Source organism: Chinchilla lanigera, unplaced genomic scaffold (assembly GCF_000276665.1).
Source record: "Chinchilla lanigera isolate Chin_1 unplaced genomic scaffold, ChiLan1.0 scaffold00076, whole genome shotgun sequence".
Classification (NCBI taxonomy): Eukaryota; Metazoa; Chordata; class Mammalia; order Rodentia; family Chinchillidae; genus Chinchilla; species Chinchilla lanigera.
Genome location: NW_004955477.1, coordinates 1,050,107 through 1,070,371, shown reverse-complemented (window position 1 = coordinate 1,070,371; position 20,265 = coordinate 1,050,107). Strand labels below are relative to the sequence as shown.

The 20,265-nt window shown below is 40.1% G+C and overlaps 2 protein-coding genes across 2 annotated transcripts in view; one reads left to right on the top strand and one right to left on the bottom strand.

The window, feature by feature from the left end:
- Nucleotides 1-2,669: 2,669 nt before the first annotated feature.
- Nucleotides 2,670-15,127, top strand: Cuzd1 (CUB and zona pellucida-like domains 1). Its single transcript, XM_005401950.1, has 9 exons — nt 2,670-2,751; nt 4,649-4,799; nt 6,582-6,796; nt 8,170-8,320; nt 8,771-8,988; nt 9,441-9,613; nt 10,802-11,193; nt 11,998-12,266; nt 14,803-15,127. The coding sequence occupies exons 1-9, from the start codon at nt 2,670-2,672 to the stop codon at nt 14,973-14,975; spliced, it is 1,824 nt and encodes a 607-aa protein (XP_005402007.1). The 3' UTR covers nt 14,976-15,127.
- Nucleotides 15,128-18,012: 2,885 nt separating this feature from the next.
- The window catches only part of LOC102010255 (deleted in malignant brain tumors 1 protein), an 86,293-nt gene continuing 84,040 nt past the window's right edge, over nt 18,013-20,265 (bottom strand). The window contains exon 58 of the mRNA XM_013503021.1: nt 18,013-19,156. Coding sequence (XP_013358475.1) covers nt 18,865-19,156 — 292 coding nt within the window. The 3' untranslated portion in view covers nt 18,013-18,864. The remainder of the gene's footprint in view (nt 19,157-20,265) is intronic.

Here is a 20,265-nt window from a genome sequence, read left to right as displayed (position 1 = left end):
TAATTCTCTCTTTAGTATTTTTTTCTTAGTTTTATATATATGTATATATGTTATATATATGTAGTATATGTAGTGTATGTAGTTATGTATATGTAGTATATATGTATATATCACCTACTTTGAGACTTGGGGAAATAACTTGTAATATTATATGGCAATAGAAGCTGAAGAAATAAGGTAGAAAATAATAGCGGCCAGCACTTTTCCAACCCCAGAAAGAAAGTGCACATTGGCCTCAGGGCATTTTGAAGTTCAGCATCAGCTAAAGGTGCCAGCCACACTGGAGGAGTGTGATCAGCAATCCTGAAGGGCTTTCTTTCTCACTCCTCTCCTATACTAGGGTCAGTGATGTCACATATCCTGAGTAGGATTCCATTCATGAGGACAGTGATGACAGCTAGGTGGGACATCTCTGGATGGAGTTGCCTGACCTGTGTAAAGAGGCATCATGAGGACAAGTAGAAAACCTGAGAGTCCCCTTGCTGGCTTCCCCCATACTCAGAGCCAAATGGCCTCATCCTGAGATCATTTCCACGGTGAAGTGCTGATTCAGTCTTCAGTGTTTTCAGCAGTAACCGGAAACTCTAGCCCAAGGCCAAAGCCTAGACTCCCTTTACCAAACCACAAGAATGGGCCCGCATCACTTCGCCCTCTGCCGAGCCCCCTAGAACAGTGGTGACAAACCTGTGGCACACGTCGTTATGCTTTTCTTTTAAGACAAAATATGTTAATACAGAGTTGCTTTCTCCAAACCAAAACTTCAGTATTCAGGTTTAATTGCAGTGTTGGCACTTTGTGATAAATAAGTGGGTTTTGAGTTGCAGTTTGGCACTTGGTTTTTCAAAGGTTCGCCATCACTGCCCTAGAACCTCTTCTGAAGTACAGATGTTCCACCTGTAATCACACTGCACTTCCTCTTTTACAAAACCCCGACTGGTGAGGATTGCAGATACACTTCCTAACCACCTACTAAACAAGGATAGCGCAGGAGCAGGAGTAGGAAATCAAAGAAGCCACCACTACCTCTAGGCCACAGGGTGGCAGTTGTGCTGTCCCCCAGGGAGTCCATTCTCCCGTGGACTGATGAGGGGTCCTGGGCTGCAGAGCAGTCAGAACAACAGCAAGTCAAGACTCACTTTATACCCACCTCAAACTTGCACAGAGTTGCTCAGATGACTCTTTAAAAACCTGCCATTATGTCATGCTCAACTGAAAAATTCCACAGGAACCTAGAAAAAAATTTAAATTTCTCTTTTGTCTTAAAAGAGCCTTCCCCATCCTCCATCCTGTTTTCTCTTTTACCCTCACTTCCATTTTCCTTCCTTTTCACTTACAACCACACTTTCTCCTTTTCCTTGTACTGAAGAACTGCTCAGCCAGTTCCTGCCACAGAGCTGTCACGCTTACCCTTTTATCTCAAGTCCAGCCCTACCCTCAAGCCAGATCACACACACACACACACACACACACACACATACACACGAACGCCTCATTTTTTGTCTTTGCTCTGATTTCATCTTCTCAAGGTGTCTTCCTTCTACCCTAATATTGCATCCTTCCCACACTTCCAATCCCATTCTCTATCCAATCCCATTTTACAATAATCAAAGAACCTCTCCTTAATTTGAATCTTATTTTATTTTATTTTATTTTTTTGTCTTTTTGAGACAGAGTCTCACTATAGAGTTCAGGCTGGCCTTGAGCTCACTTTGTAGCCCAGGCTGGTCTCAAACTCACAACGATTCTCCTGCCTCAGCCTCCCAAGTGCTGGGATTACAGATGTGCGCCACCATGCCGAGCCTTAATTTGAATTTTAACTTGGTTGTCATCTCAGTGTTATCCCGAATTACAATGCAACTTCCACGACAGTAGTGACTATGTATTCGCAGTTCAGTTGGGTATTCCCAGGCCCTGGAATAGTGAGAAATGACTATTTGCAGAATGAATGAATGAGTGAGTGAGTGAGTGAATGAATGAATGAATGGAGGACGACTTTCTCCACGTGCACACTTGTTCCTCCTCATCTTATCTCAGATGTCAGGATTCCTTTCTCGAAGCTGCAAACCCAGCACTTACAGGACTCTAATCCACCTGCTTCAACCTCTGCAAACATGAATGCTTAGAACTCCATGCAGGGGGTCTGACCTACACTGTTTTTTTCCTCACATCCTCTGCCTTCTCTTTCCACTCAGGGTCAGGCCCTTGCAGGTGTCTGAGCGGCCAGCTGGGCCCAGAGTATGTCCAAGTGCTGTATCACTCTACTCTTCTGGGCCTTCAGACCCCCAAATGGAAACTTCTGGAGCAGAGCAGCAAAGGCCTAAAGTGCCATTGACGGTACCCCATGCATGATCTGCACAGACAGGGCCAAGGCTCATGTCTAGGTTTGTTCCCCCACATTTTACTTGTGGCTGCTGTGCCAGCTGTTGAGACTGGGGAGAGCCCAGGCGGGCACTACCTGCAGCCCTTCCAGGAGTGAGCTAGCTGGGGAGTGAACTTACTGCTCTACAGTTGGCAATGATGCAGCCGCACACCTGGTATTGTCTCACATGCAGCTCCCCTTGACACGTTTCCCTAGAGTTGGCCAGGAAGAGTGTGGACCCAGGGAGTTATGAAACCCAGGGAAGTATAAAAGCCTACTGTCCCTGAGGCTTGCCTAGCCCCTTACAATGATGGAGGTCCTAAGAAGGCTCATTTTCTTGGCCCTTTTAATAACCTCATGTCTGGCAGATCCGAATGTGTCTGAAGTTGAAGGTAAGAACATTCAACTGGATTTCTCCCCTAAGCTAGAAAAGACCTCATTTCATCAGGCCTCTTCCAAAATTTTAAAAGATTTCAGTGCTGTTGGCCCTGTTGAGTCTGGAGTGGGCACTGCTGCTTCACCGGGATGAGCATCTAACTGGGACTGTGAACTCAGCACCAGTAATGTGTTAAAGAGATGGAGTTTTTAAAAAGGAAAACACTTTATTTGTAAGGAGGAAAAAGATAGAAAGCTGCCCCAGAGAGGGCAGCAAGGGGCTCTGGGAAAATGGATACCTGTGGGCCTTAGTCCCCAGTTCCTTTTATCAGGTTTTGGGAGACCCTTCCTTCCTGGAACTTGCCACAACCTGATTGACTCTCCGGGCTGTCTTGGATGGATCTCAGGACACAAGACCCTACCCTGGGTGCCATTTCTTTGGGTGGGCTTTGTTTGACATCTCCCTGTCCTTGTCAGGGCCTTGTCTCTGGCATTTATAGGTTAGTTAGGAGGAGCCTTATAGAAAGTCAGCTTAGAGTTAGTGATTTAATTAAGGGGATATGTGTGTATCTAGTGCAGTAATATGGTGACTCCAGAGTGACATATATATTTCTATACTAAATACGATTTTCCTCAGGTGAGCCCTTCCCCCTTCTCCTCTGTACTTTATTGAAGGTGGGGAGGGGGTGCTATCCTGGTTTCATGCACCTGGCTTCCCCTGTGCTCTGCCTATCAGCGTTCCCTCTGGTTCTTTGATGTAAGTCCCAATGCCATGTGGTGCCTTTCTTTATCTGCTTTTATTTGCCTTTCTTATCCTTATCCTTTTAATGATTCCCTCTAGTAAAGTTTTAACTCTCTAGTCAAGATTATCAGGAACATTTAATGAACACTTATTTTATTATTTCCCTGTCTATAGACCCCTATCTTTATGGCCCCAATACAGATAAAATTTTAATGCTGTTGGTATGATTTTGGTTTAGTACTAATTTCTTTCAGGCTTATATGACAGTGTACATTGAAACATACAAAGTACATGGAGTTTTATTGGGTAATTCATTACTAAGAATTTATCTTTGGAAAATAATCATAAAGTACACAAAGTTAATGCACAAGTATGGGTATTTACATAATCATAAAAACAATATAAATTTCCATCACTGATTTTGCTATGGTAAATTCATAACAAAGAAATACTTTTCTACACATTTTAAAAAAGGACACTCATAAATTATAAAGATGCCTAGTATCTACATTAAAATAAAAAACTCTTTGAAACTTATGATAGTTTTTATGGTTAAAATGATAAGATTTAAGAAATCTGTAAGGAGAAGGAAAGCAGAGGAAAGGGAACAATCTGGATATAGTCACAGCAATGCTTCTATGATGATTGGTTTTCCATAGGTGGGATTGTGCAATTATACCTTTCTTCTTTAATTACTTTTATTTTTTGATTTTTTTTCTAATAAAGATCATTTTTAAAGTTAGAAAAAAATAAAAGATTTGGTATGAGGATATTTCCACTCATGAGAAATGAAAAAGAAAATGAGAAAGTTTGCTGCTATATACGAGTTTTTGATCAATAGCTCTCTTTTGGAAAAGTCTATCCTTTTCTTTGTCCATTTGTAATTGTGTTCTTTGTCTTTTAATTATGGAATTGTAAGGATTTGTTACATATCCTAGACATAAAGCTCCCATCTTTCTTCAGACCCTAATATAGTCTTTTTTGACGGACCATATGTAGAAAATCTCAAGGGTTCCAAGAAGGAAAACTCTATTGCTCGTGACTTGGTATGGAATGAACAAAAATAGCATTTGTGATTAGCTGCATGCTTGTAGGGTATGACATGTGCGAGATAGCTGCAGGAGTGGACAGGTGCTTGGACTTCCTTCAGCAACCACTGTGTTCTTTCCCAGGCAGATCAGACTGCACTGCCAGCCTGGGAGGTGCCAATTTGGCAGACACACACAACGCCATGATCCTGCAACTCAAGGCCAGTGAGAACTGCACTTGGACAATAGAAAGACCAGAAAACAAAAACATCAGAATCATATTTTCCCACATCCAGTAAGTAGAATCTTCAGCTTTTCAAGGAGGGAGCTTGACCTCTAGCTACAGAATTCAACTGCTGCTAGAGGTGGTAGGGATGGTTGTCATTCCCATGATAATGATAATGGTGTTGATGACAATAATGCTTGACAGTCATTGATGATGATGATGACAATGACTACCAGTGAGTAGTAGTCACTGCTGTTAACTGCATGCCTCCCCTGTCTCACAGAGCTCCCCTGAGGTCATTACTAGGCTTACAGACACAGGAAGTTTCAAAATGTTGAGGTCACCACAAACAGTGAGTAGAATGATTAGGCTTAGCAACCAGCTAGTCTAGTTCCAAATTCTGTGTCTTGAAACAATAAACTTCTGATTCTTAATCACATAACAGTCTTGAGAGAGGACCCAGAACCCAGGCATCAATATTTTTTACTTAGATCATAAGTGATTTTTATAAGTACCCAGGCAAGCCAGTGTGAGGCCAACCTGAGAACACAGTGCCCCTGTAACTCAGTGCTTCATGAGGTCTGTCCCAGGTAATCTTATCAACCATTTTATGGCTTGCATTTTAGTCCCATTAAATAGATAAAAATGCCTAGAGAATGCACTTAATGGTCCCAGAGTCCCAAAGTAATAAGTGGGAATGGGATCATTGTTCTTACTCTTACCCTATCTCAGGGCTCTTATTCAGCACTCAGTATTCAGTGCTCAGTATCTTACCCCACCTCTAGGCACAAGTTAGTGGGCCCCACCCAGGGTCTCCACTAACTTATTCAGATGGGCATGGATATGTGAGACTTTGCACAGGATACAGATTGCCAAATGACACTGATACTGCTGGTCACTTTGTGAACTTTACCACTGAAGTTGGACTCGGCTGACACTGAAGGAATCAAAAAGGAAAAGGACTTTTAAACTGCCTGGAATGCTAGAGCTATCAAAAAATGTACATTATTTTTGATGTATAAAGAGAAGCAACAGAAAGGTGGGAAGAACAAAGGTAGGTGAAAAATAACATTAAACATTTATCAGGCACTTTCTATGTGGCAGGCCTGTGCTAGGTGCTTCATGCATATTGTGGTGCTTTAAGAACAGTATAAACTTGACAAAAAGTAAAAAGTATGCTATGCACTTCCCATTTTCTAGAAGAGAAAATTGAGGTCAAGGAAAACCAAAGCAGGTAAGCAATGAAGGGAAAAGGAACTCAGATTTCTCAACCCTTGTAATATTTGTTTTATGCCATCCTGGACATATATCCCTTGTGAGCCTGTCAAAATTGGCAGAAAAATAAAATCCTGGGCTTGCTGGAAACCCCATGGGACTAGCCATCCTTCAGAATGAGAAGGTAGTGATACAGGGAAGGAAGCGGCAGCTAGGAAGATGCTAAGCTCCGATTAACCCTGAGAGAGGTGGCTGTGGGAGAAGGGTTTCTTTTCTACTCTAGTTAAGATTTTCACCAAAAAGTTTCCTGGATGTGTGTGTGGGGGTGGGGGTGGGGAGGAGACAGGAATGATGGAAATAGGGAGAAGGAATGGAATCCTGGCTTCTAGGCCCATCTCCACCATTTACTTCATGTAAGATGTAGGTAAATCAATTCAGCTTCCCGATCCCGTAACTGTTGATAGTGTATGGTCTGATCCTGAAGGTGGCGGGGATGCTGATAAGTCTTTGGGAAGTTTAAATAAAAACGGATGTGCCACAGTTGTGTAAATCACCATGTCAATATGAACAGTTGACTCCGCTCTGTGAAGCTACTTTGCTAGTGGCTCTTCTGCCTCAAGTATTTTCTGTCCACAGGCTGGATTCGGAGGGATCATGTGAAAGTGAAAACATTCAGGTCTTTGATGGAAGCTCTACCAATGAACCTCTTCTAGGGGAAGTCTGCAGTGAAAATGACTTCGTTCCTGTCTTTGAGTCATCTTCCAATACATTGACATTTCAAATAATCACAGACTCTGCAAGCATCCAAAGATCCGTCTTTATCTTCTATTACTACTTCTCTCCTGACATCTGTAAGTTGCTGTCTACATGTCCTCTTCCTGTGCTTCTGCAAACACTGGTTATACCTGCTTCAACTCTGGGGTTTTCAATATTAATTTGATCTATTCCATCAGAGACCTTTCTGCTTGGGAGGATACAGTTCTTTACCTGGACTATGCACAGAATAACCTGGAGTACTTGTTAAATCACAGACGTGGGCCTTGCCGTGAAGATTCTGATTCCTTGCTTCTGGGGGAGCTCCTGGGTGGAGAAGAGGGCTGGGGATGATCAGATGATCACAGGTGCTGTGTTCTTAGAGCTGACACAGGGACCCCGCATTCAGCCTGTTCAGTAACAATGCTGAGACTTGTGCAGTGATGATTTAGATCATTGGATGTAGGTTGGGGCTGTGGACCCTTCATGCTTACCAAGTCCCCCAGCTGATTCTAACAAGAAAACTACTGTGGAGCACATGTGGAGTTGGCTTAATTTTTTTTTAGATAGTTCTATGTCATACAGTTCTACATTCACAGTATCTAAATTCCATTTTTACCCATAGCAGAATGCCATGAATTTGAGGGAGTGGGTTTGAGGGAAATATTTCACTCTGGTTTTCTTTCCAAGGCCCAGAGCAGACCTTGATAATCTTCTGCTTAAACAATTGATTTCTTGATGCTACCAAATTTTTAAAGTGGAGGAGTCTACATTTTCCCAAGCTAGACCCAGACCACCTTTTCAAACCTGGTGTCTTAGCCCTTTTACCTGACATGCATCCTATGACTTGACCAATCTAAACTACTTAATATGCCCCTGAAAAGAGCCTTCAGGATTGCTTGTTTTATTTGTCCTGCTACTTACTTATGTACTTAATAGGGCAGAGAAGGACAAAAAGCATTTTCATGAGGAGTGCATCTGAGCTGAGCTTTGAACAACAGCATGACTAGGGTAGGGAGAGGCAGAAGTAGCAGAGAAGGAATGGAGAGTAGAGCCAGCAGTTCTGAACAGATCTGGGAAGAAAGAACAGGCTGGGGCAGCAGGCCATTTCCTAATGGCCAATAGGTCTAGACAGATAGGCTAGAGTTAAGGGAGGATGAGACTCCAATGTTGGTCTGAAGAGTGTGACTTTATTTTCTATGACTCAATCCAGGCAATGGAGGGTTTCTACAGCTGTGGTGGATTTAGTATTATTCATTTGTAGCACCATAAAGATCTGCTGTCTGCCCTACACCAAGGGGCAGAAATTCCATTGATAAAGAAGAATTAAAACCTAAATATGCAGCCCCTGGGAAAGAGAGAGATGAAATTACACCCAGGGGAGGACATGTTACCCTCCATCCACAATGCATGAATTGAAATATGTCTCTGTTTTGATTTACATTCTTGATCGCCTTTATATTTCTTTCAGCTCTTCCAAACTGTGGTGGTTACCTGAACACTTTGGAAGGATCCTTTACCAGTCCCAATTACCCGCAGTCACATCCTGCGCTGGCTTATTGTGTGTGGCACATACAAGTGGAAAAAGGTTACAAGATAAGATTAAACTTCCAAGAGATTTTGTAAGTACTGGGGACCACTTCCATGGGAGCAAATGCAGCGAACCCATTTGGCAAGTAGGGGGCCTGGGAAGAGAATTAATCACATGCAGCCCCAGTAAGTGGGAACTTTTCAAGGAATTGACATAAAAAGGAAGACACCCAGCAGTACCATTGCACTGAACTAGTTGACTATTTTTCTGAAGATTTAGAGGTCCCATCAGATGACAAAATCCCAGACTTGTCATCTTTTTTTTTTTTTTTTTTGGTTTTTCTCCGGTACCAGGAATCGAACTCACGACCTTGCGCTTGCCAGGCAGGCGCTTTTGCCGCTGAGCTAAATCCCCAGCCCCAAGACTTGTCATCTTATGATGCCATTGTAAGGAAAAATCAGGAATCTCTTAAGAATGTGATTGAAAGCCAGTATATTTGAATAGGTTTTAAAAGTTTTTCACCAGAGACTTTTTTCCTTAGCCTAGAACCAGATGATCAGTGCAGATTTGATTTTATTGCTGTTTATGATGGCTCCTCTACCGAGTCTGGCCTGATGGGACAAGTCTGTGGCCGTGTGACACCCACCTTTGAATCTTCCTCAGACTCCTTGACTGTCGTGCTATCTACAGATTATGCCAATTCCTACCGGGGTTTTTCTGCTTTCTACACTTCAATTTATGTAGAAAATGTCAACACGAGTAAGTTATATTTTATATTTCTTGGCAATTTTGAACTGTCTACATAAAAAATGCCTCTCTGTGGTTAACCCTGTGTGCAAACTTATTAAGTATATTTGGGAACATTGTCATAACCTGAGGCTTGACAATCAGTTCTGTGCATTGCTTAATATAAGAAGAAATAAACAATTTTATCCACCTGAAAAAGATATCTGCAGAAAATAAGGACTAGTTCTCTACATACCATCTGAAAAGATATAAAAATATTAGATTTACAGATTCTAGTCTCAAGGTGAAAATAAACATTGTAAAAAGTGCATCAATTGCATAGCTATCTCAGGCTTCAAACTACCACTGAGGGAGTACATGGATTTTGGTTGTTCATAGACTCACCTGCACACGGAAGTCTACGATCCAGAGTTCCTAACCATCACAAACATGACCATCCTTTCCCCACTTTGTTTCCCTGACAGCATCTCTAATTTGTGACTCTGACAAGATGAGAGTTATCCTAAGCAAATCCTATCTAGAGTCATTTAACTATAATGAGAATAACTTACAACTAAATGACCCAACTTGCAGACCGAAAGTATCAAATGTTGTGGAATTTGTTATCCCTCTGGATGAATGTGGTACAGTCAAAAAGGTAAAGTGAAACCTTGACAGCTGGGGTCTATCAAATGCCAAATGCATGTTGATAAAGCAGTGAGTATAATGAATGCTTGCTAGCTGTTTCCACAAAGCATGGTCAGCTCTTACTGAATGAACACGTGATGACTATGTGTAGATACACAAGTGCTCACAGTCATTCATACATAAATGCCAAACTGTTGCCTCCATTTTCAGGGTAGCTGGTGTTCTGTTTTTCCCCCCAGAGGGTAAAGAGCTCTGAAAATGCATGAGAGAGAGTTTGAACATCTATGCACTATGAAACACTTGTGCAGAAAATGTTTACAGCTCATATTTAGCAAAAAGCTGAATTTTAAAGATGTTCTTCCCTTATGAAGACACTTGGTAAAAACATTGTCCTTACTTTAAATAGGAGAGATTTTATCGTAAGTCTATGATTTGTTCTATGTGTTCTAGAACTTGGATTCAAGATTTCAGGCACTTCAACTTGTGGGTCCCTTTAGGATGTGTACTGTAAACTTATCACTCAGGATGCTAAGCAACAACCTATCTGAAAAGAATGAGGGCATTGCAAGAGGGATGGATCAGGACAGAAGTAAATCTGTTTCTGTGTGCCACAAATAAGCACAGATTTCACTACACTAAGGAAGACAGCTGAGGGAACCCTACTAGCTCCTGTCTGTGCATACTCGGGAAACTGCCTGCTTAGCTACACTTTGTGCTCATTATGTAAAGAATATATTGTAGGCTTTAACGTCTTTATAGGACTGGAAATTTGCATTCAAAATTGATTTTTTTTTTTGAGACAGGACTTCGCTATGTAATTCAGGCTGGCTTTGAACTCACTATGTAGCTGGTCTTGAACTTACGGTGATCCTTTTGCCTCAGCCTCCTGAGTGCTGGGATTGCAGGTGTGTACCACCACACCTGGCCACAAATTGATTTTCACGTAACTGAAAAACTTCCATTCATTTCTATTTCCCAGCTGCATCTCTCATCTCACACTTTCATGGTTCATGTTCCAAAATGTTTCTTCAATAAGACATTTAAGGCACATAGTATTTTGACACAAAAGCTGTTATCTTGTGAATTAAGAAAATTATGTCTCTATCTGCAAGAGTCATTCACAGGTATGCTCAAAAATATCACTGAAAAAATATGACCGGACTAAAATATAAAGTTTGAATTCCATCTTGTTCTGCAGGTTGAAGACCATTCAATTACTTACACCAACATAATCACCTTTATTGTATCCCCGACTTCTCCGGTGATCACCCGTCAGAAACATCTCCAGATTGTTGTGAAATGTGAAATGGAATATAATTCCACTGTGGAGATAATGTACATAACAGAAGACGATGTAATACAAAATCAGAATGTGCTGGGCAAATACAATACCAGCATGGCTCTTTTTGAAACTAATTCATTTGAAAACCCTATATTGCAGTCACCATATTATGCAGATTTGAACCAAACTCTTTTTGTCCAAGTCAGCCTGCATTCCTCAGATTCAAACTTGGTGGTGTTTCTCGATGCCTGTATAGCCTCTCCTACGTCTGACTTTGGTTCTCCAACTTACGACTTGATTAAGAGTGGGTATGTAGCAACCCAGATGATTTCTGATATTCCTTCCCAGGAATATCAGATAGTGATTTTAATAAAATAATATTTTTGTACATATATGATTTTTCCTAGTGCTATTCCCATGGAATTTAATTAAATTAATCTTAGCTCTTCAATTTAATTAAATTTATCTTAATCATTTTAGGAAATACAATTGCTGTGTACATGTCACAAAATTTTAAGTTAAATCAACTAGATAGACATAGCCCATATGTAGAGCATACCATTTTAAGGGTATTTATAAGATATTAAAAAAAAATTTACTTTTTGTCAAGAGGGACCTATTCATGTTTTAGATTTTGTATATTTTGGTTATTTTAACAAAAATCTAGACGATTACTTAATGTGTGTCATCTTTATAACATAATATCATCAGGAAAGTGTATGTAGCATTCTTAAAAATATAAAATTCTTCTTTGAAAAGAAAACTTTTCCTTTTCCCTCCAAGAAGCTGACAGATTTTACTAAATCAACCAGGCTGATGGATTAATAACAAACATGAGAGGGAGTATCTGACTCTCCATACATAGGTGTTAATTTTCTGATTTGTTTACATGGCCAGGAATTTTAAACCTAGAAGGAACCTTACTGTGTTATGCAGAAATAAGATCCATGGTTTTAGCTTACTGTAGTGTGAGGCACAGATGTTGTCTTTCTAGAGAAACTTCTGGATTCACAAATTAGATAGTTTATTGAAACTTTTGTACCATCTCTTCCTAGTATAGGAAAGATAAAGTACTGTGTATCTCCTGAATGTGTTCATAAATTCCGTTTCAGATGTAGTCGAGATGAGACCTGTAAGGTGTATCCCTTATCTGGACACTTTGGAAGATTCCAGTTTAATGCGTTTAAATTCTTGAGAAGTTTGAATTCTGTGTATCTGCAGTGTAAGGTTTTGATATGTGATAGTGGTGACGCCCAGTCTCGCTGTAGCCAAGGCTGTGTTACTAGAAGGAAACGAGATACTTCTTCATACAAGTGGAAGACTGATTCTATCATAGGACCCATTCGTCTGAAAAGGGATCGCAGTGCAAGTGGAAATTCAGGTAAGAAAAAAAAGATATTTCGTGATCTAAGAACAACTCTTGCCTTATAAAATGTGGTTGTTTTTAAGATGTACACTTCAGAGACTTATAATAAAACTTCTGGTGAATAAGTGGTGACTTTTAAGCACACAGAATAAATATTTGTTTTCATAAGTCGACAATATGCATCCTGGGTGCAGTGTAAAGATGCTACACTGATGATTCACCAGTGTATCACATAGCTTTTGAGTACACAAGTAATGTCCTTATTTCTAAAAACAAGCTTCCTTTCACTTCCTGTTTGATATAGACACCATAGCCGGAACTAAATCAGAAGCAATGTATTCTTTTCTCCAGACTTTATTGGTACATTTTAGATATACGTAATGATCACATTCATCATAGAGAATTTGTACCTGTACATGATTTAACTTGTTTTTTTTCCTCCATTCCCCTATCCTCCTTTCAACCCCTCCTCCTCTCCCCATTTACAAAAGCTTTGTTTCCATTTTTTCCTTCTTTCCTTGTTTTTTAAACTTTTTCCTTCTTTTCTTTACCCTTCCTCCTCTCTTGTTCCCCCTCCCCATTTGAACATTTTCCTCCCATTTCACAATCCGTATTATTACATTTTGGTCCTTATTTACACTTTTGATTTCTCACACTGGAAAAAGCAATGCAGTGTTTACACGTGTGGCTGATTTATTTCACTTAAGCAAATTCTCTCAAGGTGCATCCATTTACCTAGAAATGTCTTGAGCTTATCCTTCTTTACATCAGAGTAGTTAGTACTCCACTGTATAAAAAGAAAACCCACATCTTCTCTATCCATTCACCAACTGATGGACATTTAGGCTGTTTCCAGGATTTGGCTATTATAAACTATGCTGCTACAAAAATGGGTATGCATATGTCTCTGTGATATGATGTTTTTAATTCTTTTGGGAAGATACCAAGAAGGGGAATATCAGGGTCAAATAGAACATGTAGTGCTGGTTTTTTGAGGCAAAAGATTTATATAATGTGAAGAGAAACCAGAGTAACCTCCTGGTTTTTTGAGAAACCTCCACACTGATTTTCACAGTGGTTGTACCAGTCTACACTCCCACCAACAGCAGATAAGGCTTCCCTTTTCTTCACAACCCTGCCAGCATTTGTTATTGGTTGATTTCTTGCTTGAGACAGAATCTCAGCATTGTTTTAATTTGTGTCATTCAAATGATCAGTGATGCTGAACATTTTTTCATATGTTTATTTGTTGTTTGTAAGAAGTGATGTATTTTATCCTCTGATTAAAGCAAAGTCAGCCAGCATACTATGCAATAGCTTATTGGAAAAAAAACTTTTTTTGTTGTTTTCTTTCTTTTTTCTTTTTGTGGTACTGAGGGTTGAATCCAGCACCTTCACACTGAGCTACATTCCCAGCCCTTTTTAAATTTTGAAGCAGGGTCTCACTAAGTCACTACATTGCTCAGGATAGGCTTGAACTTGCACTTCTCCTGCCTCAGCCTCCCAGACTGCTGGGATTACAGGTGTGTGCCACCATCCATGCCCAGCTGAAGTTTTACTTTGTTTTTTTGAGACAGAGTCTCACTTTGGAGTGCAGACTAGTCTTGAACTTAGTATGTAACCCAGGCTGGCCTCAGACTAGCAGCAATCCCCCTGCATCTGCCTCCCAAGTGCTAGAATTAGGGGTGTATGCCACTCTGCCTAGCTCCTAAAGTTACTTTTTAAAAACAGAGAATCTACTCTATTGATACAGGACAACTCAGCTCCTTTTTAAAGGCTTGATGCCTGAGACCAGTTAGGTTGCATGAGAAAGAAGTAATGATGACTACTCAAGGATAATCCACAATTAAATGGCTTAAGATAAGCCCTGATGAAATAAAAAGTCTTTTAAAGAATTTACTTTAGGTGTGATTACGGCATTAAAGAATCCTATAACTTATCTCTATTTATTAGTGGTAGTATGGATTATACTCAGAGTGATTCTGGCTTACAGCAAAACATTTATTTGGCAAAAAGAACAGAGTACCAACAAAAATTAAATTCAGTAACTTTAATAAACACGTTCACTAAAAGGCATTCATGATGAATTTATAGTAGGATAGCATTTGTAGTATAATACATAGTATAGTATGTCTAGAATTTGAAATTAGTTGAAAATCTGTGAATCAAATTCATTATGGAAATGTCCTACATATTAGAAAATTATCCTTTTCCTGTTTCAAAAGAATAAATAAAATTATTTCCTGTTGGCCAAATGTATTTTGACAACTATGGAAAAGAATGACCATTAAAATGAACTTGTATTTCCATTCAATTATTATACTTAAACTTCACATTTTTGTATTATATCAAGGAACCAAACTAAGTCAACCATTTTAAACAAATAAATTTAATATAAACACAAGTTAATAAAATATTTGATAATAGTTCCTCAATATTCTTTTGGAGTTATGCATTAATGCATGCATAAGATTCAAAGGGTGTATAGAGCTATTATACATGTTGCCAACATTTTGTAATGGTAATCATTTTTTTTTACTTCCATTTACAGGAGTTCTGCACCAGGCACCTGCAGAAGGAACTTGGAGGCAGTCTTTCAATGGTCTGCATCTGTTTTCATTCATGGTCCTCGCTCTGAATGTAGTGATTGTGGTTGCAATCACAGTGAGGCATTTTGTAAATCAGCGAACAGACTACAAATACCAGAGGTTGCAGAACTATTAACTAGCTGATTTAGCTCTAAGCAAGACAAATCTCTCCCAGTATGCTGAAAGAAATGATCTCTCATGGCTACCCAGGATATGAGCAAAGTAGGAATGTCCTGAAAAAGTGATACACAGACTTTTATGTCACTGTGTCAGTATATTTCATTAAAAGATAACTGAAATGAACAAATATTGTGTCCATTAGCTCTTATCTTAGGAACTGAAGTCATTACATGAATTATAAGTATCTCTTTTCATAAACATGAAACACTTTAACCAAATATCAGATGAACACAAAAAGGTTTTTTTTTGCTTAAGAAAAGTAGTCTTCAGGGTTTGATGCTTCTATTTTTCAGGTGCTATAGAAATGATGCAAATGTAAAATGCAAACAGGAAATGGCAAATATGCTACCTTAGAAACACTAAGTATCTGAAACAAAAGTGTGGAAAAGGGCAGTGCAGTTGCTTTGCTTCCGGTGTTTTACTTCTGAAATGCAGCCTCAGTATTTCTCACCTTAAGCAGCTCAGAAAAAAGGGGGAAGAACCGGACTATAAAATGAGAGACTTCATATAGTTTCTGAATGAAGAAATAAAAACGTTTGTCCTCCTATGTATCATCAAATATCAAAGGCAATGATTAATCATATTAGCAAGGAGTAGCCAGCTGTGATTTACAAGTTCCAGTGTATTGTGGGTGAGCAAATATTAAAGCATTGAGGCTAATTATGTTAGATGAGCAATACTGTACAGTGCATCCTCATCACCTAGCCAAACATACAGTTTCAGATTCCAGTATAAGCCCAACCAGGTGGCTGCATTCCTGAATGCCCAAAGACACTCTCTTTACACCTGTAGACATGTATCACATGCACAGGTTGCTGGAGGGAACACACAAAGGACATGACAGAAACTGAACTCTCCCTGAACAAGTCCTGGAGGACTTGTTGAAGATTTTCTAGCTTCAAATCAAACAAAACTGAAGATTTTCTAGCTTCAAATCAAACCAAATTATCTCCACTTTCTTTTTAATATCTCCATGTAGATCTTCTAAATATTTTTCCAAGTAGCCATGCAGTGAGTCTTCTATATGGTTGTCCATAAAACTTAAATCTATTGCAAGCTTCTTTTTTAACCTAGCATGAAAACACCTGAAGTTTGATTAGAATGGGGCAATAACATTCAGTATTTAAAATAGCTCAAAAGCCTGGTTTTGTGGATTCCCTTCAGTTTATCTCTCCAGCAGGAAATGACTGGATGTTCTCTGCTGGCCAGCAGGGCAGGTAGGCAGAAGGCAAATTCAGCATGGAAGTATAAGAAAAAAATTACAGAAAGTTGTATTACCACGAACCCTGAAATATCCTTTGTAATGCAGATATTGAACTGCACCAATTCACTGTCAGTTTGTACACCATCATCTCTTTTTTTCTGAGACAGGATCTCACTATATAGTTCAGGTTGTCCTTGAACTCACTATATAGCCCAGGCTGGCCTCAAACTTATGGCTATCCTCCTGCCTCAGTCTCCCAAGTGCTGGTATTGGGCATATGCCACCATGCCTGGCTGTACACTACCATTTAAAAAGTATACATATATTTTTTTCTTTAGGAAGAACTATAGTGATGTTCTGGATCTGGAGTTGGTGGCCTGGCCTTTAGTCCTTCACACTTACCTAGTCGGGTGTACTGTCCAGGTCTCCACAATTTAAAATATGGATGGCAGTAGCTACTGTCTTCCTGGGTGTGGTGGGGACTAAACAAGCAAATATCTGAGCAGTCGGGTCATGCATATTCCATCCCCCACCAATGAAGAGTTCTCAGTGCCAGTGCCAGAATCCCACGTTAGAACTTCTTTCTTGGGCCACACTAGTCCTGACTGCCCTGGGTGGGGATTTGGGAAAATACATCCTGGCCCAGAGGCTTCCTGGGAAGTGGTTCAGGGTCACCCCTGTGAGGGATGAGCGAGGCAGGACTGGGAACTGATGACCTGGGAAACAGCTGCAGTAACAGGGCCCAGCCAATTCCCTGGGGAATCCTGGGGACAGGTTGGCCCTTCAGATGCCCTATTGAGGTGCAGTGCTCAGACCTTATGGGTCTCTGGGTCAAGTTATGGTTGTAAAGGTGAATGAGATGGATATTTTAAGTTGAGGGAGATTCCAGAGAGCAGAGGTACTAAGAACCACCAGCAGTCAATGATCCCTAGCAGCCTGGAGAATAGATGACAGTCTGAAATGGCATCTGGGTATCACCCCTGAGGAGTCACTGCACTCAATTCCTAAAACAGCTAATAAACAGCTTACTAAGCAGGATTTCAGAATGTCTCACAGGGCAGATCTACCTCTATACTATAGACAAGAGACTTCCTTAAAATATTTCAGAAAGACTAGAAACAAACAGATGGTCAATAGAATACCTGGCTCGTGCAAACTAGAGGGGCCAGGGGCTGGAATCCAGGCTGCCCACTTGAGCTCATCTGCCTGGAGGAGTGGGGTCGTCTTGCTACAGTGGGAGCGGGAGGGAAAGACCTGCCCCCACTCCCTCACCCATGGCCTAGGCTTGATCTCAGCAGACAGAATAAAAGGAGTTCCTTATCCTTTCTCTATAGGAGTGGGGTGGAGGTCCAGTCTTCCCAACTGGTCTGTACCTCACAGGGAATGTGCAACTGAGGGTCCCACTACTGTCTGGAGGTGATGTGCATCCACATTCCCACCTTGCCTTTTGACCTCACCCTTGTGAGGGGAGGAAGGAGGAAAGGGGCACTGGGGAGCATGGGGTGGAGGGCACTTCATCAAAATGAATATCAGCATCATATTTTTACCAACATAATTATCGATGAAGGCCATGTTACTAATAGAACTGAGATGTTCCTATTAGCAGGCATGGCATTTGGGTCACTTGTCAGAGTTTTGTCTTTTAGGACCTGAGGGGCGGCTCCCAGGCTGCACCAGACAATGCCCGTGGCCTTGTGGAACTTCACAACACTGTAGTCTCATCTCTTATACCACTATTTATTGACAAAAAGTGGAACAATTTCTTGGAGACAGGAGTTCACATTTTAAATATCGCTAATAAGTTTTCTTGGCAAGCAAAAACAAAACCATCAGTGTTCAAGTCTGTGTATTTATAGGAAATCCTGAGACTAGCAAGGCTACCATAGGTATTTTCCTGTCACACGAAACAAAGCAGGTGCTGTCCTTCTTTAACAGGAGCACACTGCAACATGTGGATTGTTTCTTGTCTGTTTGTATACTTCTCTGGTTTCCTGGATGACGTGAGATCTGTGAAACAGACTGAGAACACTACCACATGGAGATCTGGCAGCTCGGAAAGCAGGTACTTGACATCCCAACCCCATAAAGCTGGGCTCCAATTTATTCCCTTTGAAACAAAATCAATTAAAGCTTGTTTTGATGAGTCAATGACACATGTGATTCAACTGTCCCATTACTAGATTTAAAGAAAAATGAGCAGTGGCTTCCTGACAGACACTTAGTTTATTTTTCATAAGACCCTTAGCAAGATCTGAAAATTCTCACATCACCAGAGTAACAGAAACAATGATCCACATGTTAGTATCTGAGTAAGAAGGAATCAATTTTTTAAAATATCTGTAAATTGCCCATGAGGTAGAAGGAGACAATCCTGTTTTTAATAACATTTTGTACACTTTAAGACAATGATCAACTTCTTGATAGTGCAGAATTAGAAAATCAGCATTTTTAGTCTAGAAAGTGTAACTGCCTTTGAAATGCAGTAATGAGAGATTTATTTAGTAAAAAATCTCAGAGCAGCAATACTTCTGTTTCTCTTGCCTGTCTCTGTAAGGATCATTTCTGATTTACCAGACACTGCTTCACTGCAAGATGTAGACTGCTCCCAATTTCTAATATATTTACATGCAAATTGGAGAGATCACACTTGGGTCTCGCTCTGACTGGTTGCTTTGTGGATCTCTAGTGGCCCCACTATCTGGAAATGCTCTGTCTGCTCTTCCTTGGGCTCTAAGGGATCAGCATCTCTCCTTTTTCGCTCTGCACAGCCCTGGGAGCAGCGAGAGGAGTAGTCCCTTTCTCTGCACATGATGATCTTACATTGCAGGTAGACCACATCATAGCTGTCAAGAACACTGAAGGCATTGAACTTGAACTGGGCCACATTCTTCTGTGGAGAGTGGAGGTTGACATAGGTATTGTCTTTGATACACCTGATGGGGGAAAAAGTCCAGGCCAAAAAGATTAACTTAAAGCATGATGTGAATTCACTCTAAATCAAGTAACCAGGTTTGGCCCCAGATTTCTGAATTTCAAATGAAGCTTTTCCCACTACGTGCTCTTTTTTTTATAAAGAAACTTCTACCACTTCTATCTCAACTCCTACTATGGTTTTAACATGACTGTAATGGAAAAACCACTATTCCTATACATAAATAGAAAGGAACTGTAAAATAAACACAATGAAACAAGACAAAGTAATTAAATTCTGGCTAGAACACTTGTCTTCCAAAGGCCTACTCTAGTTTATTCAAAGGGAAGATTATAAATGGTTTACTATTTGAAGGTGAACTTTGATTATTTAAAAATCAGTATTGTAGAACACAACACAACCACTGAAAAAGTTAAAGAAAGTAGTATAAATAATACATACAAAGGAGGTAAAGTGGAATCATATTAAAATGCTCAATTAAAATCAGAGAAGGCAGCAAAGAGGAGGATGGTGGGAATGGAGTAAATAGGTTGTGGATTTTAATCTAACTACATTAGCAATCATTTTAAATATGAATGGTCATGAATCATTTTACATATAATAATTTTAAAGACACACAGTAGATTAAAAAACAAGATCTAACTACATTCTGTCTACAAGAAACCCACTTTAAATATAAAGACACAGTTAAAGGTAAAGGGATGGAGAATGATATAACATCAATACAAATACCAATCAAAAGAAATCTGGAGAAGCTATATTAATATTAGACAGAAGTAACTTTAGAACCAGCATAACTACAGGTGACAAAGAGGGAGATTACATAACAATATAAGGGTCAGTTCTCTAAGGAGACAGTCCTTAGCCATGATAACCAAGGTAAGGATTAATCTTTAATCCAATATAATCATCCTTAATACATATGTACCTAAAAGACAGAGCATCAAAATATATCAGGTAAGCCGTGCATGGTGACTCATGCCTGTAATCCCAGCACTTGGGAGGCTGAGGCAGGAGGATCACTGTGAGTTTGAAACCAGCCTGGACTACAAAGTGAGCTCAGGGCCAGCCTGAACTCAAGAGTGAGACGATGTCTCAAAAAGAAAAAAA

What these genes read in the sequence shown, in the direction of transcription:
- Cuzd1 (XM_005401950.1), top strand. Translation starts at nt 2,670, where the DNA reads ATGGAGGTCCTAAGAAGGCTCATTTTCTTGGCCCTTTTAATAACCTCA. An exon ending in AATGTGGTACAGTCAAAAAG is followed by an intron (nt 9,614 to 10,801) that starts GTAAAGTGAAAC and finishes CTTGTTCTGCAG; the next exon opens with GTTGAAGACCATTCAATTAC. An exon ending in TACGACTTGATTAAGAGTGG is followed by an intron (nt 11,194 to 11,997) that starts GTATGTAGCAAC and finishes ATTCCGTTTCAG; the next exon opens with ATGTAGTCGAGATGAGACCT.